The sequence below is a fragment of the Suncus etruscus genome, chromosome 18 (assembly GCF_024139225.1).
Source record: "Suncus etruscus isolate mSunEtr1 chromosome 18, mSunEtr1.pri.cur, whole genome shotgun sequence".
NCBI lineage: Eukaryota > Metazoa > Chordata > Mammalia > Eulipotyphla > Soricidae > Suncus > Suncus etruscus.
In genome coordinates this window covers 57,262,435-57,286,704 of record NC_064865.1, presented here as the reverse complement: position 1 = coordinate 57,286,704, position 24,270 = coordinate 57,262,435, and the positions used below count along the sequence as shown (strand labels likewise).

Below are 24,270 nucleotides of genomic sequence, written 5' to 3'. Positions count from 1 at the left end.
CGACCCACCCAGAAAGGGCGGAGCCAGAGGAGGGTGCTGCCTGCATCATTTAGCCAATGAATACCACCACAACACGTAGAAAAACCCACAATACAAGTGTGACAATGGGGAAACAACACAGGCCAGCATCAGACATAGAGAATGAAGATGACAATTCTGATGACCAGATAATGACCAACCAACTAATCAACCTCTCAGATAAGGACTTTAGACTAGCAATATGGAAGATGCTCAAAGAACTCAAAGAAACCATGGATCGAGTTGAACACTAACAAGAACTAAGAAAATATGAAGACAGAAATCACAAAACTCCAAACTGAAATAACATGTCAACTAACAGGCCTGAAAAACTGAGTAAACGAAGTGAATGACAAAATGGGTAAGCTCTGGGACAGGGTATCAGAAGCTGAGAATAGAATTGGTGCTGTGGAAGATGAGATAAATAACAATTCCATACAGAGAGAGATTGGAAAAAAAAACTTAAAGCAAATGAACAGACAATGAAAAATTAGTCAAAGAATGGGAACAGATGAAAATGGAAGTCTATGATAAGCTCAAGAGAAACAACTTAAGAATCATTGGAGTCCCAGAGACCCAGGAAGAAAATTTCCAGGAAGAATCAACAGTCAAGAACATCATTAAAGAGAAACTTCCAGAGCTAAGGAATATATGTGATCAAATCCTGCATGCTCGAAGAGTACCGACCAAAAGAGACCCCAGAAAAAATACCCCAAGACACATCCTAGTCACAATGACGAATCCCACAGATAGAGACAGAATTCTGAAAACAGCAAGATCAAAAAGGGAAATTACATTCAAGGGAGCATCCTAGAGATTTACAGCAGACCTGTCACCAGAAACACTCAAGGCCAGAAAGCAGTGGTGGGATATTGTGACAAGACTGAATGAAATGAACGCTTCACCTAGAATACTGTACCCAGCAAAACTTACTTTCCGGTTTGACGGAAGAATACATGGTTTCACAGACAAAAAAACAGCTCAAAAACTTTACAGACTCAAAACCAGTCTTAAGAGAAAAACTGAAAGACCTAATTTAAGACAAGACTAACCAAAAGACACACCAAATTTCGATATAAAGATGACATTAAATCCCAGGACAATTTTTTCTCTCAATGTCAATGGACTAAATGCACCAGTTAAGAGACACAGAGTGGCTAAATGGATCAAAAAACTCAATCCAACCTTCTGCTGCCTACAAGAAACACACCTGAATAGTCAGAACAAACATAGACTCAAAATAAGAGGCTGGAGAAAAATTATCCAAGCAAACAACACCCATAAAAAAGCTGGAGTGGCCATACTAATATCAGATAATGCAAACTTTATACTCAGGTTGTAAGGGACAAAGATGGACATTTTACATTAATCAAGGGGTATGTAGAGCAGGAAGAAATAACTCTCCTAAACATATATGCACCGAATGAGGGTCCAGCAAAATATTTAACACAATTGTTGACAAATCTGAAAAATAATATCAATAACAACACAATAATTGTGGGGGACCTCAATACGGCTTTGTCAACACTGGATGGGTCAACCAGACTAAAACCCAACAATATACTAGACCTGAGGAGAGAAATGGAAGAAAGAGGCCTAGTGGATATATATAGGACACTCCATCCCCAGAAACCTGGATACACATTCTTCTCCAATGTACATGGGACATTCTTCAGGATAGACTACATGCTGGCACATAAAACATACCTCCATAATATCAAGAGGATAGAAATTTTGCAGGCTACCTTCGCTGACCACAAGGCTCTGAAATTATTTGTGAATTCCAAAGGGACACAGAAGAAAAACTTTAACACCTGGAAGTTAAACAGCCTCATACTGAATAACCAGTGGGTCCAAGATGAAATCAAGGAGGAAATCAAAAGGTTCCTGGAAACAAATGATCATAAAGACACAAACTATCATAACTTATGGGACACAGCAAAAGCGTGTCAAAAAGAAAATTTATAGCTTTGCAAGCACACATCAGGAAGAAAGAAGGGGCTTACCTGAGTAGGTTAATGACACAGCTCATAGGACTAGAAAGTGCTCAACAAAAGGACCCAAAAATAGGGAGACAGAAGGAAATAACAAAGCTGAGAGCAGAAATCAATGAAGTGGAAAACCAAAAAACAAACCAAAAGATCAATGAAAGCAGAAGTTGGTTCTTTGAAAAAATAAACAAGATTGATAGACCACTGGCAAAACTAACGAGAGAGAGAGAGAGAGAGAGAGAGAAACTTGATAACTCATATTAGAAATGAAAAAGGAGAGATCACTACTGATATGGCAGAGATTCAAAGGGTAATCAGAAACTACTTTGAGAAACTCTACACCACTAAAAATGAGAACCTGGAAGAAATGGATAAATTCTTGGACTCTTATAATCTTCCACGATTGAAGGAAGAGAATGTAGCATATCTAAACACCCTCATCACTATTGATGAAATTAAAACGGTAATGAAATGTCTGCCCAAAAACAAAAGACCAGGCCCAGATGGATTCACTAATGAATTCTTTCAAACTTTCCAAGAGAAACTACTACCAATCCTAGCAAGACTCTCATGAAATTGAACAAACGAAAACATTTCCAAATAGCTTTTATGAAGCCAACATCACCTTGATACCTAAACCAGACAGATGCTTTGAAAAAAGAAAATTACAGACCAATATTGCTGATGAATGCAGATGCAAAGATCCTCAACAAAATCCTGGCAAATAGGATTCAGTGCCTCATTAAGAAGATTATCCACGAAATGAACAGACACTTTGACAAAGAAGAAATACGCATGGCCAAAAGACACATGAAAAAATGTTCCACATCACTAATCATCAGGGAGATGCAAATCAAAACAACGATGAGATACCACCTCACACCCCAGAGAATGGCACACATCACAAAGAATGAGAATAAACAGTGTTGGCGGGGATGTGGAGAGAAAGGAACTCTTATCCACTGCTGGTGGGAATGCTGTCTAGTTCAACCTTTATGGAAAGTGATATGGAGATTCCTCCAAAAACTGGAAATCGAGCTCCCATACGATCCAGCTATACCACTCCTAGGAATATACCCTAGGAACACCAAAATACAATACAAAAACCCCTTCCTTACACCTATATTCATTGCAGCTCTATTTACCATAGCAAGACTCTGGAAACAACCAAGATGCCCTTCAACAGACGAATGGCTAAAGAAACTGTGGTACATATACACAATGGAATATTATGCAGCTGTCAGGAGAGATGAAGTCATGAAATTTTCCTATACATGGATGTACATGGAATCTATTATGCTGAGTGAAATAAGTCAGAGAGAGAGAGAAAAACGCAGAATGGTCTCACTCATCTATGGGTTTTAAGAAAAATGAAAGTCACCCTTGTAATAATAATTTTCAGACACAAAAGAAAAAAGAGCTGGAAGTTCCAGCTCACCTCAGGAAGCTCACCACAAAGAGTGATGAGTTTAGTTAGAGAAATAACTACATTTTGAACTGTCCTAATATTGAGAATGTATGAGGGAAATATAGAGCCTGTTTAGGGTACAGGCGGGGGTTGGGTGGGGAGGAGGGAGATTTGGGACTTGGGTGATGGGAATGTTGCACTGGTGATGGGTGGTGTTCCTTTTATGACTGAAACCCAAACACAATCATGTATGTAATCAAGGTGTTTAAATAAAAAAAATTATGCATTAAAAAAAAAAAAGAAGATTATCCACTACGATAAAGTAGGTTTCATCCCAGGAATGCAAGGATGGTTTAACATCCATAAATCTATCAACATAATACACAACATCAATAACAAGAAAAATAAAAAACTATTCACCCAATACCCATCAGATAAGGGACTAATCTCCAAAATATACAAGGCACTGACAGAAATTTACAAGAAAAAAACATCTAATCACATCAAGAAATGGGGAGAAGAAATGGACACTTTAACAAAGAAATACAAATAGCCAAAAGACACATGAAAAAATGCTCCACATCACTAATCATCTGGGACATGCAAATCAAAACAACTATGAGGTACCACCTCACACCACAGAGAATGCACACATCACAAAGAATGAGAATAAACAGTGTTGGCGGGGATGTGGAGAGAAAGGAACTCTTATCCACTGCTGGTGGGAATGCTGTCTAGTTCAACCTTTATGGAAAGCGATATGGAGATTCCTCCAAAAACTGGAAATTGAGCTCCCATATGATCCAGCTATACCACTCCTAGGAATATACCCTAGGAACACAAAAATACAATACAAAAATCCCTTCCTTACACCTATATTCATTGCAGCACTATTTACCATAGCAAGACTCTGGAAACAACCAAGATGCCCTTCAACAGACAAATGGCTAAAGAAACTGTGGTACATATACACAATGGAATACTATGCAGCCGTCAGGAGAGATGAAGTCATAAAATTTTCCTATACATGGATGTACATAAGTCAGAGAGAGAGAAAGACACAGAATGGTCTCACTCATCTATGGGTTTTAAGAAAAATTAAAGACATTTTCGCAACAGCTTTCAGACACAAAAGAGAAAAGAGCTGGAAGTTACAGCTCACCTCATGAAGCTCACCACAAACAGGGATGAGTTTAGTTAGAGAAATAACCACGTTTTGAACTATCCTAATAATGAGAATGTACGAGGGAAATAGAAAGCCTGTCTAGAGTACAGGCGGGGGATGGGTGGAAAGGAGGGAGATTTGGGACATTGGTGATGGGAATGTTGCACTGGTGATGGGTGGTGGTCTTTACATGACTGAAACCCAAACACAATCATGTATGTAATCAAGGTGTTTAAATAAAAAAAAAAGTAAGTTTCCCTTCTACTCGGCTCTCAGATCTGGTCATCCTTAAATCCCATTATTAGACTTTGAATTTAAAAGAGCAAAGGAACAGGTTCTCAGGATGAGCACCTTAAACGGTGATTATTTCTCATCACACCCACCATCTTAAGCACCTGCCCAACACAAAGGTCAGAGGCATTTTTGGCACAGCTCTCACCAATGGTGCTGGTTTTTCTGGGGCTTAGAGTTGGGAAGGGGGATGAACTGTCAAGTGCTCAGGGCTAACTTCTGGCTCAACAAATCAGGGATTCCCGATTTTCATCCCATCCCTTTTCCCAGCACCTTTAGGTCACAATTCTATTGACTATTTCTGGATCGTTTCCACTAGGAAATATCTAGCTTCTGCTTTTGTTTAATTGGGTGTCTCATCTTTTTCTTTCAGACCTGCTTCATTTAGCATGATTCCTTCCAATTCTACCCAAATTGCAGCAATCTAAGTGATTTCTTTTCTCCATCTGAGTAGCATCCCACTCTGTATGTGTAGCCATATGCGTATATGTGTATATGTCACATTATCCTTATCCACTTACCTGATGGAACACTGATTTTCCAGATCTTGGTTATACACAACTCCTGTGTTCAGGGATCACTCTTGGAGGGGCTCTGGGGTTCTCTGTGGTGCCAGGGATTGAACTCAGGTCAGCTCCAAGCAATACAAGAGCCCTCCCTACTGTCCTCTCTCTCCAGCCATACTGAGGCTCCTTTCCCCAACCTGGCAACTTATTGGAGACTTGCATGACTCACCCCTCCGCACAGAGAAGTTGGAGGTTCCTTCACATATATTTCTTTTCTTTTCTCTGTGCCTTCAGTTCCTGTCTGACTCCCCAGACATCCCTGCTACAATATGCTACGATCCCGTCTTTTCCTCACCCGCCTCCACCTCCATAGGGCAGCAACTACACCAGATTGTCAGGCAGCTATTTTAACTGGAGAGGACTTGGGAATCATTCTTGGGGGCAGCCATGGTGGGTTTCCGACAGGAAATCCTAAAGTTGCTGAGATATTGATTATTGGGTCCCAAAGGCACCCCAGGTGGCTCTGCATACCAGAGGCTCCTCTGTGGAGCAGCTTACGTGAAAGTACATTCCCTGGGTAGGGGAGGAGAAAGCTCTGACTCTGGGCATTTCCAGAGGATGGAGATGAAGTCTCCAATGTCAGCTTGAGGGTTATCACGTCTTGATTGCCTTCCCCAACAATGAAGGGTGCTGTGGGCAGATGAAAATGATTGCTTCCTTCCTGCAACTTGGAATAATTTTATGTGGCATCACTGACATTATTTCATTGGGAACACCAGAACTTCTTTCTACTAGAAGTTGTCATCAGACATCTGCCTAGACTGAATTTCAGGTGTTGTGGATTCTCTGGATGGCCTGAGCTTCCACTACCAGTTTCATCCCAGTCACCCAATGAGTGTAGCTTCTGGTGCGATGGGATTGTTCAATACACGAGGCCTTTCTGAACAGTCTATTGTGATTGCATGTCTTTTCTTTGGCGGAAATACTCCCGCTCAACTGACTTCTAGCTAAGTGCTGGAATCAAAATGCCCAAAAGTCCAGTGTGGATTTCAAGGTGGATCTTTAAATCTTTCTCTGCCCAAAGGCTTTGTCACACTCCACACTAATAAAATTTTTCTTGCTATAAAACCATTGGTCTTGTATGCATGATTGGATTTTTTTTTTTTTTTTGGTTTTTGGGCCACACCCATTTGACGCTCAGGGGTTACTCCTGGCTATGTGCTCAGAAATTGCCCCTGGCTTGGGGGGACCATATGGGACGCTGGGGGATCGAACCACGGTCCTTCCTTGGCTAGCGCTTGCAAGGCAGACTACCTCTAGTGCCACCTCACTGGCCCCAATTTTGTTCTTTTTTGGCCCCATGATTGGGGTTTTTAATGCATGGTAGGGTTGCTCCATATCTAGTTCATAGGTGTCAAGTCTATGCAACTCAGCGTCACAGTCAGTGATTCTTTTCAGTAATGTTTTATCCATATTTTTTGGGGGGGAGGAGGGAACACCCATTGGTGCTCGTTAGTACTGGCTCTGTTCTCAGGAATCATTTCTGGGGAACCATATGGGTTGGCTGCATGCAAGGTAAGCGCCTTACCAGCTGAAGTATTAGTCCAGCCCTCATCCATTACTATTTTGTTTTCCAAATTCCTTGTATTATCTGATTTTTGCCTTCCCTCCATTTTTTGCACCACAAGTGGAGGTACTCCAGGCCTACACCAGGTTCTGTTTTTAGGGGTCACTCCTTTCTGTGGACCAGACAGCTGCTAGGTCAAACTTGGGTTGGCCACATACAAGGCTTAGCTGCTTGCTCAATATTGCTCTGGCTCCTGTGGGGTTTTTTATTTTTATTTTTTGTGAATGGGGGAGTGGGATGTCACATCCAGCAGTGTGTGGCTCTGAGCTCAGGGGACCATAGAAGTGCCAGAGCTTGAACCTGGACAGCTGTACGCAAGGCAAGTGCCCTACCTGCTGTACTATTGCTCTGGGCCCTGCCACACTTTGGGGGACTTTTTGCCATGATGACTTTGATGCAATCTGGGTCTACACTAAAGATCTTTTCAGAATAAGTATACTCAGAGGCTTTCCTTCAGTTGGGCATACTTGTGTTTAGACAGGACAGCATTTTTGCCAGGTTTTATTTGGGGGGAGTTTTGGGCCAAACCTGGCAATGCTCAGGGGTTACTCCTGGTTCTGCACTCAGGAATAACTCCTGGTGGTGCTTGGGAGACCATACAGGGTGCTGGGGATCAAATCTGGGTCAGCCACATGCAAAGTAAGCACCCTACTTACTATACTATCTCTTAGCCCTGTTTCATGTTTTTGTTTGTTTTTGTTTTTGGGTTATATCTGGTGGTGCTTAAGGATTATTCCTGGCTCTATGCTCAGGGGACCACATGGGATGCTGGGGATTGAACCAGGGCTGGCTGTGTGCAATCCAAGTACTGTTCTATTGCTCTGGCCCCATGTTTCCTGTTTTCTATCTGGCATAGCTGTGAGTACTGCACAGATATCAAACATTTTCTATGTATTAATCCCTTTGTTCTTAGAGATTTTTTGTTTGTTTGTTTGTTTGGGCCTCACCCAGTGACCCTCAAGGCTATGCACTCAGAAATCGCTCCTGGCTTGGGAGACCATATGGGATGCCAGGAGATAGAACTGCGGTCCGTCCTAGGTTAGCGTATGCAAGGCAAATGCCCTACTGCTTGTGCCACCGCTCTGGCCCTGTTCTTAGTTTTCTTTCTCTACTTCCCTACACTTTGATAGTCTGTCTCTTTATAAAAAGATGAGGTGTTTGGTTTGTGTCATACTCAGCAGTGCTCAGGGATCACTCCTAGCAAGACTAGGGGAACATATGGAGTATCATATGAAGTCAGATTGACTGCACGCAAGGCAAGCTACCTCATTCACTGTACTATCTCTCCAGTCCATATGCCAGTTTTTATTAGGAGAAAACATTTTGGGACTTCCCCACTTTACATTGTGGGGACTGAAGAATAAAATCATGGACAGTGTCCCAAACCCAGGATGCTGATGGGACTAAAATCCTTTTCTCAGAGTGATGCTCTGATAGGCTTGATACAACAAAAGTTGTGTTTCAGCAAAAAGGTTCATTCCTCACTTGATTAATGATTCAGAAGCTCATCCAACTTTCCAATATGGAGTCCCATTAAGAATGCTCCCATTGTGATCTCTCAGCACTATTCTCTGTGTTGAACTTCAAGAAAATTCTGCTTGATGTGGACTCCTTCCTTACTCAGGAATCACCATCTGAAAGAACAGATGCAGTTAGCAATTTTCCCCCATATGTAGAAAAGGGAGACAAATGTAACTTGAGAGTAGTCTAGAGAGCAATGCTAAAACTCTTGTCAGAGTACGAAGATAAAAACTGTTCTTTCATACATTTCTGCTCTCTAGTACTTTTCTGTTATTTTACAATTTCCCAAAATGTATATTTAGAGCATCATTTTTTTTTCAGTTTTGCTGCTTTACATACATACTGTATATAAAGGACATTTATACCTATATATGTATATATCTCTTCTTTTGGGAACATAAGGGCTATTCTTGGCTCTGTGCTCAGAAGATCACATATGGTGCTAGGGATTCATACAGGCTTGTAGGATACAAGGAAAACACTTTGGTAGTTTTGTAGTAGCTCTGGCTAGCCCCAGACATACTTTATTTTTAACATTTGGCTGTACTCACAAATCACTCCTAGTGGGTTCGGGGGAGCACTGGACATCAAACCTGGGTTTGTCTTGTGCAAGACAAGTGCCCTATTCACTGTACCATCACTTTGGCTCCCAGCTGAGACACTCTTATTTGGGCCATACTTGGCAGTGCTCATGGCTTACTTCTAGCTCTGCACACAAGGATCACTCTTGGCAGACCTGAGGGACCATATGGGTGGTGGGAATTGAACCTGGGTCAGCCCCATGCAAAGCAAATGACTATCTTCTGTATGACTGCCATCTCCACCCAAACATACATTTTAAAATGGAACAATTTCTAAAAATCCTGAAAGTACTTTGAAGAGTAGATCTCAATACATAGAAAGGACTAGCAGTAGTAGTAGTATCACTGAACTATTAAGAAAATTTAAGAGACTAAGAGGAGATCTGTGAACATAACATATAAAATAGCAGATTAAAAAGGCACCACCAGTCCAGTGGATAGGGGCTTGCCTTGCATGCAGCCAACTGGGGTTCTAATATCTGTATGTTTCCCTGAGCCAGGAGTGATTCCTAAGTAAAGCGCTAAGAGTAGCTAATCGCTGAGCACTGCTGAGTGTGACCCAAAACCCAAAGTTAAACAAAAAGATACCATCACATTAACAAAGCATTTTTAATTAAAATTATAAAAAAAATTCAAAGATGAGGGACTGGAGTAATAGTACAGCAGTAAGGCATTCGCTTTGCATGCAGCAGACCTGGGACGGACCTGGGTTCAATCCCCGGCATTCCATATGGTCCCCAGAGCCTGTCAGGAGCAATTTCCTATTGCAGTGCCAAACATAACCCCTGAGCACTACTAGTGTGGCCCTTCCAAAAAAACCCCAAAAACCAAAAACCAAAACCAAAAAAAAAACCCTCGAAGATGAAAGGGATGTCAGCGAATATATATGATCTGAATCTCCTTTTTTTTTTTTTTTTGGTTTTGGGCCACAGAACCAGCAAGTGCCTTTCTGTTTTACTATCTCTCTGGCACCTCCCCATTTTTAAAAACTTGGCCAGAGAGACAGAACACCAGGTATGGAGGTCACCTGTCTTATATGTGATCAACCATAGTTTTAATCCCCAGCACCCCATCTGGTCCTCTGTGCACCAGCAGAAGTGATACCACAAAGCTGACCCAGGATTAATCCTGAGGGTTGTGGGTATGATTTAAAATTAAACAGCAACAAAAAAAGATTCTATTAACCAAAACAAAGTACTTTATGATGTCTGATATATTTTCCTTTCTGGATGAGTCACAAAAGACGATGCTCAGGGGCTATTTCTGGCTAGATGCTTGGGGGGTCCACTCCAAATGGTGCTGTTTCTGGCTAGATGCTTGGAGTTCACTCCAGGGAATGAACCAGACCTCCAATATGCACTCCAGCCCTTTTGGCTGTCTCTACTGTACTCTGATAAATGATGCTTAAATGGCTTTACCTTTCAGGAGTTATAAAACTGCATTCTCAGAAGAAGATGGGATGTTAGCACCTCTGTTAGTTCTTAGGCCAATGGAGCATTATTCACTGATAGGTCACTTCTTATATTCCAAGGAACATGTGTCAATTAAAACTTTAACCTTTTCTCTCCCCTTCCTTTTGGTGAGAACTTCTGACACACAAAGGCCTCTGGTCTAACTTCCCCATAGAGATCACTTTCCTTTGACATGTATTTTCTGATGTTTGGTCAGATGGGAGCTCCCACGGAATGCTTTTCCACACTTTCCACACTCGTATGGCTTTTCTCCTGTATGGATTCTCTGGTGATGGATGAGGGTTGAGATCTGACTGAAGGCTTTTCTGCATTCTCCACACTCAAAGGGCTTCTCTCCAGAGTGAATTCTTTGGTGGTTAATCAGGGCTGAGTTGACATAGAAGGCCTTCCCACACTCCTTACACTCATATGGCTTCTCTCCTGTGTGGATTCTCTGGTGTGTGATGAGAGCAGAGCTCACGCTGAAGGCTTTCCCACACTCATCACACTCATAGGGTTTCTCCCCAGAGTGGATTCTCTGATGTTTGATCAGGTCCGAGCTCACACTAAATGCTTTGCCACATTCATTACACTCATAGGGCTTCTCGCCATTGTGAATCCGCTGGTGGATGATGAGTTGCGCCCTCACACTGAAAGCTTTCAGACACTCATGACAAGTATAGGGCTTCTCACCAGTGTGGATCCTCTCGTGCACGGTGAGGGTGGACCGCACGCTGAAGGTTTTTCCACAGTAGTCACACTCGTATGGCTTCTCTCCTGTGTGGATTCTCCGATGCCGTACAAGGCCCGAACTCTGGGCAAACTTCTTTCCACATTCATTGCATTTGTACCGTCTTTCTTCAGTGGGTCTGTCCTCAGGCATTCCTCCCTGGCCCACGTCCTGAGTGGCTTTTTCATACTCAGAGACTTGCAAAGGATCCCCATGGTACATGCAGGAAACTTTCTGGTGTGGTTCCATCCTGGTATCTGGCTCATCCCTCTGGCCTTGATTCCTGAAGAAAGAAACAGACTTTTCAAGTGTCATTTATTTCCTGCTGCTAGAGCACTTTCAGCCACCCCAATTGTCTGGTGGACAGGTCAAAAATTTGGATTCAGACTGGACACAGCAATATCACACGTATGCTAATAAATAAATGCTTAACTCGAAGGAGGGATAACACAGTAGGTAAGAGTGTTTGCCTTGCATGGGACCAACCCGGATTCTATTCCTGGCATCCCATATGGTCCCGAGCCTGCCAGAAGAGATTTCTGAGTGCCGAGCCAGGAGTAACCCATGAGCTTCACTGGGTGTAGTCCCCCTCCCCCCAGTAAATAAATCAATCCTAGACTCAAATGGTGACTTAACTCTTTTATAAAAACATCTGAAGTAAAGACTTTAGAAGAGACACAAGGGATAAAAAGCAAACCTGCCTATTGCTCTGACAGTATCTGGGCAAATGAGACCAAATAAAACTCATCATCTCCCACCATAGAACTCTCCCAACCCCTCCATCCTTAGAGCTGATATCAGCATGTGAAGAAATTGGTGGGATGTTGCCACTCTCTCAATCCCAGGGAATAAACTTAAATTTATTTTGGGGGGAGGGCCACATCCAGTGATGCTCAGGGGTTACTCCTATCTCTGTGCTCAGAAATCAATCCTGGAGGGCTCAGGACTGGGGATCAAGCCCAAGTCAGCCACATGCATCTTCCCCACTGTGCTCCCATTCCGGCCCTCCTCCAAGTCGGTTTTATTTTTTGGTGTTGGTGGTAATTAATTTAGTCTCTATGGAAAAGAACTATCATATGAACCAGCCATTTCACTCCCAGATATGAAACCAAAGAACACAAAAATAACAATGAAAAATAACATAAGCACTCTTTAGTTCATTAGAGTGCTACTAGATAAAATTTGGAAAACATCCTAGTGCCCAATGACTGACAAGTGGTTGAAGAGGTAGAATACATACAATCGAATATTAGTTATCAGAAAAAAATGAAATATCATATTTCACTGCAATAGGAATGAAAGTGGATAGTCGTATGTTAAGAGAAATAAGGCTCTTCTGTTTGAAATTAGACCCTTAAACAATATAGTCTTGTATGTGCCAAGTGAATCTCAATACAAATTCTAAAATTAAAAAAATTAATAAGAGGCACTCTGAATTATTACTGAAGCATCATTCAAACCCCAAGTTGTTTTATAAGCTACAAAAATGCTCTAAGAGGAGAAGCCACGTTAGGCCGAGGCTTGAAAGACCAGGACAAAGATCTAGGGACTCACCCAAAACGGCTGCCAGGAGGATTGACAGGCCCGAAGGCCCAGCCGGGACCCAAGAGGTCGACTTCCGGGACGCGCCAGGGAGCCGGAAGAGCCGCTCTAGGATCTCGGAGGCTTTCCTCTCAGTGGTTTGTGAGGAGCAGCAAGGAGTCTATTTACTCCCAAGCCCCAAGGCAACAACTGAGAGGTGTTTACACTTTATTTCTGCCCAAAGCGACTGAGCATTAGTTTGCTGTAAAATAGAGTATCAAGCGTTTCACATCTCATCCCCAAAAGGGTGTCATTGTACTAGGCCCACCAAGTTCATTCCTCCTATCTCTCCAACCCCCAGTGTCAGCTTCCCTGGAAATTAGGAATTAATTTAAGTTGTTTCTGGCCACTGTGTGCATCAGTTATTGGTATCCTACCGAAGAGTGAAATTATTTGATTAACTGTCTTTCTCTTCCTTATTTCATTTAGCTTTATCTTCTCAAGAGCCTGTATTGTTTATGGACCACACCTGCTCAGGGCTTACTCCTGGTTCTGCTCAGGGATCACATACCTGTTGGGGGGAACCAGGCTGGATGCTGGGGATGGAACCTGGATCAGCTTGCTAGGCAATCACCTTACGCAATAAACCGTACAATTTCTCCCACCTCAAGAAGCCCTCACAGAAGCCCCCTCTTTTTTTTTTTTTTTTTACAGAAAAGGTTAGAGAAGATAAAAAAAAAAATGAAGACAAGCTGTTTCCAAATCCACCAATTAATAGGTTGTGAATCAACACAACTGAGCAGTCTAGTCCTTCAGCAGACTGGAATGGACTCACTCTGGGAAGATCCCTTGAAATCTATTTAAATCTTTTTTTTTTTTTTTTTTTTTGGTTTTTGGGTCACACCCGGCCATGCTCAGGGGTTACTACTGGCTCCATGCTCAGAAATCACTCCTGGTAAGCTGGGGGACCATATGGGATGCCGGGATTCGAAGTAATGACCTGCATGAAAGGCAAACGCCTTACCTCCATGCTATCTCTCTGGCCCCAGAAATCTCATGGCACAATTGACTATCTCTACAAGTTTAGAACTAATGATCTCTTATAGATACAAAACCCCTTTTCAAGCACTCTTAATTAATTTTAAGAGGAATTTTCAGAGCTTCGTATTCTTTTTTTTTTGGTAACCCCAGAGCATCATTCCTAGAGGTGCTCTGGGGTTACTCTTGGCTCTGCACCTGCCAGGCATAGGGAGACCACATGGGATGCTGGGAATGGAATCTGGGTCAGCTGTGTGCAAAGCAGTGTCCTCTCCTCTGTCCGATCTCTTCAGCCCCCTTATTCTATTAACCAGTAATAAAGCTGTCAAACAAATAAAAAGCTTCTATTTCAACTTTCCACACACCCCTCTTGAAGCTGGTCATAGATGGGTGGAGGTTCTTAATGTGGGCAGTTACTGATGAACTATGGAATAGGTCTGTATAGAAGATGAGAATTTTTTTTATAATGGGCCAGGGATGTGGCTCAGTGGAAGAACTCATGCCTCACCTCTGAGAACCTGTGTTTGAGCCCTGGCATAGGAAAAAAAAAAGGCATATGTATATTTTATCATTAATAAGTTACACCATAATTTGACAAAACATTTATTAAATGCCTACTGTATGCTTAGGACTGTACTAGGCCATAAGGAGTGCAGCGATACAAACATTACTCTTCCTGCCCTCAAGGAGCTTACAGTGTAGTTTTGGAAATAAATACAAACGTGAAACTACAATGCAGGGTGGCAGAAAAGAATTACAAAGCAATGCAGTAGTAAATGCCTAGGCCCCCAGACAGACTCTTAGAAGCGCTGAGGCGGGACTGAGAGAGGAGAAAGGCACTGAGGAAGGGCTTGGACTCAGCCGCAGAAGGCCACTGGGAGTCTGGGAGGCAGAATCAAGGGGGAGACTATGGAATCAGATGAAGAGTGAAGTGTTGGAGTTCTGTGAACCCCAAAGCTCTGTCAGAGTGTCCAGTGGAGACCTAGAAAGCTCATTTGGAAAGTATCAGAGTGAGATACTTCCAAGAGGAGAGAAGAATGACAGTGACCTAAGCATCAGCTGTCATCTGCACTACAGGTTCCTAGACAAGTGGCAAAAGGGTAAGACCCAGCTGCAGGAAGACAAAATAGGCAATTGAGGGGGTCGGCGAGGTGGCGCTAGAGGTAAGGTGTCTGCCTTGCAAGTGCTAGCCAAGGAAGGACCGCAGTTCGATCCCCCGGCGTCCCATATGGTCCCCCCAAGCCAGGGGCAATTTCTGACCCCTGAGCATCAAAGGGATGTTGCCCGAAAAACCAAAAAAAAAAAAAAAAAAGGGCAATTGGGAACAATTCAGGAAGAACATGCAGAGGGAAGGGCAGAAGGAAAAGACGATCCCACCCTGAGAAAGGGCAGGGAGTCCATTTCAGGGAAAGTTGAGAAACAAAACTATGGGGAAGAAATGGGGCTGGGAGGGAAGAGATTTTTTTTTCTTTTTTGGTTTTTGGGCCACACCTGGTGGTGCTCAGGGGTTACTTCTGGCTGTCTGCTCAGAAATAGCTCCTGGCAGGCATGGGGGACCATATGGGATACGGGGATTCGAACCAAACACCTTAGGTCCTGGATCGGCTGCTTGCAAGGCAAACACCGCTGTGCTATCTCTCTGGGCCCCTGGGAGGGAAGAGTTTTGAGGTCTGTTTTAAGTAGTTTTGCAGGAACCTGTAAGCAGAAAGATGATCAGAGGGCGGGAAACAAACTGTTACTGAAACACAGAGTATAAAGGATAAAAAATAAAAGTACAGGAGGAGGGACCAATAGCACAGTGATAGGGTATTTGCCTTGCATGCAGCCAATCCAGGACGGATGGATTGAATCTTGGCATCCATATGGTCCCCTAAGCCAGGAGAAATTTCTGAGTGCATAGCCAGAAGTAAACCTTGAGTGTCAGTGGGTGTGGCCCCAAAACCAAAAAAGAAAAAAATACAGGGGGAAAAAGTGATGAATGAAAATGAGGACCTGGGAATTGTGAGTGGAAGAAAAAGGAGCAATAGAGAAGTCAGAAATTAGGTGTGTGTGTGTGGGGGGGGGGAATGACTTTAAAGCATCCACAAGCCAAAAGAATTCCTGAGATGCAAGAAAACAAACACAAGTGTGAATGAAACACATACTAAGATCAAGAAGTAAGGTGCTAATATTTATCCCTGGATGATTTCAAGGAAATTTTGTTGGAGAGCCAAAGACAGAAGCAAGAGAGGTTTGAAGAACAGCTTCACAAAAACTAGGATAAAACGAAGATTCTTGTTTGCAAAAACCATGCATCTGGAGATGGGCCAGAGGCTGAAGGCTCTTCCTACACGATGGCAGAGATGAACTCACTCACTATTGTCATTTTTAGTCATCTGCCTAGTTTGGTGTACAGATATTTTATTTGCCTTCATGATTTCATTTTTCTTGGAGCAGTTTAGAAAGGCATTCAGACCCATAATGTATCTTCCCAGCTATTCTTTGAAATGTTTTGCATGCATAATTTACCTCTTGCTCTACAAAGTATTCATATGAAAAGAATCAAAAGAGAAAAAAGAAATTTAAAAAGAAATCAACATTTAAAGTTAATGTAACTATAAACCAAGAATGGCAATTTGGAATCAAATTTCCAGTGCTTATTATGGATTTACACAATATTGCTTTCCCTCTGCCTAGGGAGAAGGAACACAGTTTTCAAACACTGGCAGGCGTAGCACAGTGGTCAAAGCAGCAGCGGAGGCCACACTGCTACCAGCACATTACTCCTGTGAGCTCCTTCAGTGTTCTAGGCCTGGTTTCCACTGAGGACCTATCACAAGCATGAGACAGGCTGAGGGTTTAGCAGTGAGGGCTCAGTCAATGTCAGCTTTTATATGCTAGCACCTCAGCAGAGTAAAGCAAATCGCTCCCTCTGGTAGTCAACCCACACATCTGAGCACTGCGCTGCATGGTGAAATTTTTGAGACCTGAAGTGGTGCACTGGATAGCAACAGCTAAGGAAACAGCACCATCCCACATTAGCTCCGAAATAAGGCACCTGCTATTTGAGAAAGTACAATGGGTAAGGTACTTGTACTGCATGCTACCCTGCTATCTGAGATAGTTACAATGGATAAGGTTCTTGCTCTGCATGCTACCAATCTCAGTTTGATTTCCCGTACCCCAAATGGTCCTCCAAGTCCATCAGAACTGAGTCCTGATTGCAGAGCCGGGACTAAGCCCTGAGCACAACTGAATGTGCCACATCACACCTGTACAAAAATCCCCAAACCAAACCTGCAGGAAAAAGTTTAGTGTATGTCACTTAGGGGTTTTAAAATAAGGTCCTAAACCTGATCAACAATGCTCTTAAGGCTAAGACAACTGCCCAGAATGGCTGTTGCTACTCCTGGGGAAGCAACTTTCTGTTCTCTTGTCTTGTGATTTGGCCATTTCCACAGCAGAGCTGTATCAGATAGTTTGCTCAACTCAGTCTTTTCTCATCATGTTTTCTGTTAACTATTCTGCACACTGAATTAAAACCTCTGTAAGAAGCCGATCTGCCTGGGATTATTCAAATATGTTGCCCCACCTCTACGGTTTATCCTGGGCAGAAGCTGTGCTCTCCCAACTCAATGGAGGTGCATGCATATCTGTCCTTGGACAGATTCCCAGATAGCAATGAGCCTGGGTAATTCTGGGACACATGGCAGCCCAGCCCTGTGGGATTCACATTTGACAAGCTAAGACATGTCTGACTGACACATAGAGCAAGGATCCGGAGACAAATCTGTTTCTAGTTCTGGGAAATACAAATACAAGGGAATTAAAATGATAATCCTTATGGAGGGAGGCATGCAGTCGGAATAAGAAAAACCAAATAGGGGCCGGAGCAATAGCACAGTGGTTGGGCGTTTGCCTTGGAGGTGTCTGATCCAGAACAAATGGTGGTTCAAATCGCGGCATCCCATATGGTCCACCGAGCCTGCCAGGAGCAATTTCTGAGTGTAGAGCTAGAAGTAACCCCTGAGCACCGCCAGCTGTGACCCCAAAACAAACAAAAAGAAAAAACAAAATAGGTAGTTAACTAAGGAGATCAGAATGACAGAGAAAAGATCAAAGAAATGGGGCAGAGATCATTTGTTTCTGAGCTTTTCTTTTGAGGCCACACTTGGTAGTGCTCAGGGGTTACTCTTGGCTCTGCACTAAGGAAACAACCCTGGTAGTGCTTGGAGTACCATATGGGGTGCTGGGGATCAAACCTGGGTTGGCTACATGCAAGGTAAACACCTTACTTGCTGTACTATTGCTCTGGCCCCCAGGCAGTTTTCTGTTTTTGGTTTTAGGGCCACACTCGATGATGCTCAGGGGTTACTCCTGGCTATATATATGCTCAGAAATCGCTCCTGGCTTGGGGGACCATATGGGACACTGGGGATCGAACTGAGGTCCATCCTAAATCAGCAGTGTGCAAGGTAAATGCCTTACCACTGCGCTATAGCTCTGCCCCCTCAGGCAGAGATCTAGATGTTAGAGATTAATGGCCTGATTTTGGCATTTCAAGTATCCTCTAAACATCCATTTGTTGGGTGTATATATATATGTATATATATAACTATATGTACATATATATATGTACATATAGTTATATATAGTAATATATAGTTATATCTACATAACTAACCTTAATCTCAGCGCCTCTCAAGCCTACAGCTAGACTCTCCACAAATTTGCATCCAAGTACCTTGAGTCTTATATGCAAGTGGGTCTAATGCTCCTTCAAACTTCTAATAGAGTGGCCGGAGCAATAGCACAGCCAGGAATTTACCTTCACGCAGCTGAGCCAGGTTTGATTCTGGTATTCCATAGGGTCCCTGGAACCATTCAGAAGTGATTTCTGAGTGCAGAGTCAGGAGTAACCCCTGAGTGCCATTGGGTGCAACCCCAAACCCAAACCAACCAAACTTCTAATAGGATCCAGTGGGACCTCAGGGGCCCTACTCCCACCCACACCACCTCATAGTTGATTCGGAAGAGCCTCAAGGCCTTGGCCCAGGCTGTGTGTGTGTGTGGGGGGGGGGACCCAGACTAATTGCCACCTGCCAACCAGAACACCAGGCAGGGATAGGATGGCAAGGACCCACTTTCTGTCTCTGCGCTTCACTGCAAAGCTTCTCTCGAGCCTGCACTCTCTCTCTCTCTGTGTTGAATAAAGCCCCCAAAGGGTGGGGAACCCCCCACCCTTTAAACAACCGAAGGTTTAGCCTTTTCTCCAGTGTGGATCCGCTGATGCCTATTGAGACTCGACCGCTGGATGAAGGCTTTGCCACACGCCCCGCACTGGTGGGGCTTCTCCCCGGTGTGGATGCGCAGGTGCTGGATGAGACCCGTGTTGCCACTGAAGGCCTTGCCACATTCTTGGCACTTGTAGGGTCTCTCTCCCGTGTGGATTCTCTGGTGCTCAATGAGTCCTGACTTCTGGCTGAAGGCCCTCCCGCACTCGCCGCACTCGAAGGGCCGCTCCCCGCTGTGGATGCGCTGGTGCAGGATGAGCCCGGCGCTCTGGCTGAAGGCCTTGCCACACTGACTGCAGCAGTAAGGCTTCTCCCCGGTGTGGATCCGCTGGTGCATGATGAGGCCTGTATTCTGGCTGAAGGCCTTGCCGCACTGGTTGCAACGGTAACGCTTCTCCCCGGTGTGGATCTGCTTGTGCAGAATGAGGCCCGTGTTCTGGCTGAAGGCTTTGCCGCACTCGCCACAGCGGTAGCGCTTGACTTTGTTGTGGATGTCCTGGTGGGAGAGCAGGGCCGTGCGGTTGCTGAAGGCTTTCCCGCACACGCTGCACTGGTAGGGCTTCTCCCCGGTGTGGATCCTCCAGTGGCGCGCGAGGCCCGAGCTGTGGGCGAAGCTTTTCCCACACTCATTACATTGATGTCGGCGGTCCTGGACCTGAGTACTTCCCCGCTGTTTCACCAGCTTGCCTGGCTGGTCTCCGGCTTCTCCAGGCTCATTGAGCTCGGCTGCATCACCGTTGCATTTGGCAGCAGGCTCCCCAAGGGCCTGGATACCAGGAGGCTTTGCCTGTTTTGACACTGCTTCCTTGGTCTTAGTCCTGCTTTCAACATCTGTAATAAAAAAATGCAACCCAGAAACATCTACTCACTTCCCACTCTCCATGAAAACAGTAAGAATCAAAATAAAAGGGGAGACACAGTAAGCCTACAAGATGAGATCTAAAAGATTTTCTTGTTTTGTTTTTGGGTCACACTTATGGATTATTTCCTGGTTCTGTGCCCAGGAATCACTCCTGGAGTGACTATATGGACCATATGGGTTCGAACGTGGGTCAGTCGCATGCACGGCAAATTTGGTTGTGCTATGGCTCCTGATCAGATCTAAAAGATTTTACGGGATCTGAGAGCAGGAAAAATGTGTAATATGGAATAGGAGAAAGATTTCAAACTGGCAAGTTGATTACTGCCCTGTTACAAAGAATAAGTCCTGGATTGGAAAATAAATCTGCTTTTCTTCAGTGATGCTTTAGATAGCACAGTGGTAAGGTGTTTGCTTGCAAGTGGCCAACCCAAGAAGGACGGTGGTTCGAATCCCAGCATCCCATATGGTCCCCCTAAGCCTGCCAGGGGCGATTTCTGAGCACAGAGCCAGGAGTAACCCCTGATCGTTGCCAAAACAAACAAACAAAAGTTAGAAAACCCAATCTCTCCTGGGATTAGAATGACAGTACAGTGGAGTGTTTGCCTGGCATGTAGCTAACTCATGTCTGATCTCAGGCACCCCATATGGTCCCCTGAGCACTCTCAGCAGTAATTCCTAAGTGTAAAGGCAGGAATAACCCCTTAGCACTCTGGCTCTGACCCCCCAAATCCAATAAATAAATTTAAAAAAAAAGAAAAAGAAAGAGGAAAACCAAATCTTTCCTTACCCAGGGAGAACATGTATCTGTAATTCTCTGGTCCGTCATCTTTATTCAGAGACTTCTGTGGTGGATCAAGAAGCCATTCCTGGGGCCGGAGAGATAGCATGGTAGTAAGGCATTTGCCTTTCATGCAGAAGGATGGTGATTCGAATCCCGGCATCCCATATGGTCCCCTGTGCCTGCCAGGGGTGACTTCTGAGCACAGAGCTAAGAGTAACCCCTGAACGCTGCCAGGTGTGACCCAAAAACAACAACAACAAAAAAAGCCATTCCTCCCAAATGAGGGACACAGCCATATCCTCAATCTTCACTAAAGTCTGAAAACAACCAAACAGACAGAATCCCCCATTTGGGGACTGGTCTGTTCCAAAGTTCAAACTTAGACTGTAACCAATATTTACCAGTGCTGATAAGGACCTAAGAGTGGGAACGTTCTTTGGGAGAAAAATCTTCTACACAAAAGAATTTGGGGGTACGTTCTTGAATGACAACTGCCACCAACCGTCCGATCATGGAGCAGATGCCACAAGCACTGCGGGGTAGAGCTCTGGGATGCCGTGAGATTTCAAGTCACCTGGAATTCAGCTGTAAGAAGTGTCGCTGTCATCTCCTGGTCTCCAGGACTTCTCTTCTGGGATGGGGCCATACTCTGGGCAGTGGGGATGGCTGAGAAAGGAGAAAGCATGACCAACCTGCCTCACAGCTCTTAGGACCATCACTGACCCATTTGGAAGCTGTGAGTTCAATTTTGGAAATTTTGCTGACAAAATGCTGATGCCTTCAGCTCTGAGAACTTAATCACTATTGCCCACTATTGTCCACTTTAGTATCCTGCTCAGCCTGGAGCTATACATCAGAAACATAAAACACTGGAGCTGAAAAGAAAGCTGCATGGCCAGCCCAGGTTCATTCTTGGCACGACTGGGTCATGAACCAAGCTGGGAACAATTGCTAAGTGCCGCCAGGCGTGGCCCACAAACAACACATGTCCTGGTTTCCTCCCAGATAGCGTCTTGTCCTCCGCCAAGGCTCAGTTCCACCCTGGTGTGGGATCTCGTTCAGCCCTAATCTCTGTGCACACTGGATAGGAGTGTTAATCTACCTCTAGGATTACAATTGCCTTCTGAAATGTTAACCAAAACTGCAGAATTTTGCTTCCCGTAGATATCTGAGAATGGACTGCCAAAAAAAAAGTCTATGCTATTTTTTGTTTTGTTTTGTTTTTGTGCTCAGTAATCACTCCTGGTGGACTTGGACAACCAGATGGGATAGCAGGTCAACTGTGTGCAAGGCAAGTGGTCTACCTGCTGTACTAGCTCTCCAGTCCCACGTTACTATTCTTGAGCAAAAGGCTTGAAGACTTTGAACCAGAATTATAGTCATGTGCCGCACAACAATATTTTGTCAACATCGGCAAATTTCATATACAAGAGTGAGAAGATTATACCACTGGGATGGCTTAACTATCTTCTATAAAGTTTGCACAGTGGGGGCCGGAGAGATAGCATGGAGGTAGGGTGTTTGTCCTGCATGCATAAGGATGGTGGTTTGAATCCCGGCATCCCTTATAGTTCCCCGAGCCTGCCAGGAGCAATTTCTGAGCATATAGCCAGGAGTAACCCCTGAGCATTGCCGAGTGTGACCCAAAAACAAAAAATAAATAAAAAAGTTTGCACAATGACCAGAAGATCCTGATGACTCAATTCTCAGCAAGTATTCCTGTACTGAGGAATTAATAAAAGGGATATTTTATCACTGAAAACATAGGTTTCTTTCTCTGTTATTTACTGGTCCCCCCAGCCTGCCAAGAGTGATCCCTGAGTTCACAGCCAGGAGTAAGGCCTGAGCACAGCTGAATAGAGTCCCAAAGTCAAACCAAACAAAAACACACACAAAAAGCTAAATATCAACTGTGGTTAGGTATATATTTTAGCAGTGATAAATGTATTGTGATTATAAAAAATAATGTGCTTGTTTAAGGAAATACATATCTTTTAAAGTAATTATAAATATACTGGGGGTTGGGGGGAGGGCGGAACAGTGGCGTTAGCGGTAAGGCACCTGCCTTGCCCGCACTAGCCTCGGATGGATCACAGTTCGATCCCCTGGTGTCCCATATAGTCTCCCAAGCCAGGAGCAATTTCTTTTTTGTCTTTCTTTTTGGTTTTTGGGTCACACCCAACAGTGTTCAGGGGTTACTCCTGGCTCCACGCTCAGAAATTGCTCCTGGCAGGCTCAGGGGACCATATGGGATGCTGGGATTCAAACCACTGTCCTTCTGCATACAAGGCAAATGCCTTACCTTCATGGTATCTCTCTGGCCCCCAGGAGTGATTTCTGAGCACACAGCCAGGAGTAACTCTGAGCATCACTGAGTGTGGCCCAAAACAATCAAATAAACAAAAAGCTATGAACAGATCTACAAACAGATCTATAAACAGTCACTCATATTCCTGATTCTCGTTTGCGTCTGTTTTGGGGCCATTCCTGGCAGTATTAGAGACTTACTCCTGGCTCTAAGCTCAAGGAGCACTCCTGAGGAATTCAGGGAACCACACAGGGGTACCAGGAATTCAACCTGGGTCAGCTAGAAGGCAGACAAGTGCCTTACCTGCTATACATCTCTCCAGCTCTTTGTATTCCTGGTTCCTAGAACATTCCAGCTCTCCAATGCCCAAAGCCTACTGTCTTTTTTCTCTCCCTCTCCCCTCATTCAAAAGCCCCTTCCCTCCTCTCTCCCATCAATACAATTGCCTTCTTACCTCTCTCGTGAGGCCCATGGACCACCGGAGCTTTCTGCTGCATTGCTGCAGGCTGGTGCTGTGTTCCTTGGGGTGCAGGGTCTAAATGGGCCACTTCGTCCCAGAGGAGCCGATGTCCATGAGCACGAGCAGAGACCTAGGAACAGTGGGCAGCTGCAGGACTAGAAGCTCTTTGGGTCATGAAACAAAGCCTGTCAGAGGACAGTCCAGAATCCCACTGGCATCCGAGGGGCAGGAGAGATCCCAAATGGGCCAAATAGACTCAGGAGGGTGATGTGCGCTCCCTACTGTAAAGTGGAAAGTCTCTATTGACACTGACTTGGGGCACCCCTCACCCATGCGAGGTTGGGGGGAACAACAATGGCTTCCAGGTTTTTTTGTTTGTTTTTGGGCCACACCTGGTGACACTCGGGTTACTCCTGGCTATGCTCTCAGAAATCACTCCTGGCTTGGGGGACCATATGGGACACCGGGGCATAGAACTGTGGTCCATTCTAGGTAAGTTGCATCAAGGCAAACACCCTACCACTTGTGCCACCGCTCCAGCCCAGACTTCAAGTTTTAATAAAGACGGGGCACACAGTACTGGGGTGAAGGCACTTGCCCTGCATACAACTGGCCTTGATTCAATTCCTAGCACTGCAATTAGGTCCCCAGAGCACTGCCAGATGTGTTCCAAACCCCACCTCAACTTGCCCCAGCAAAAGAACTAAAGTGGATTAGGCAATCTGAATTCTGGTCTTT

At 44.3% G+C, this 24,270-nt stretch overlaps 1 protein-coding gene across 2 annotated transcripts in view; it reads right to left on the bottom strand.

Annotated features, from left to right (window-relative positions):
- LOC125996038 (zinc finger and SCAN domain-containing protein 9-like) overlaps positions 1–24,270 on the bottom strand; it is a 46,577-nt gene that overhangs the window by 18,222 nt on the left and 4,085 nt on the right. Inside the window, exons 3-7 of one of the 2 annotated variants that reach the window (XM_049764999.1) lie at positions 23,527–23,662; positions 21,339–21,430; positions 21,039–21,081; positions 20,771–20,851; positions 18,886–19,952 (exon numbers count right to left, since the gene is read on the bottom strand). In XM_049764999.1, coding sequence (XP_049620956.1) covers positions 19,072–19,952; positions 20,771–20,851; positions 21,039–21,081; positions 21,339–21,430; positions 23,527–23,662 — 1,233 coding nt within the window. In that variant the 3' untranslated portion in view covers positions 18,886–19,071. Of the gene's footprint in view, positions 1–10,797; positions 19,953–20,770; positions 20,852–21,038; positions 21,082–21,338; positions 21,431–23,526; positions 23,663–24,270 lie in introns of those variants that run through there. The other variant, XM_049765000.1, reaches the window with a different exon arrangement.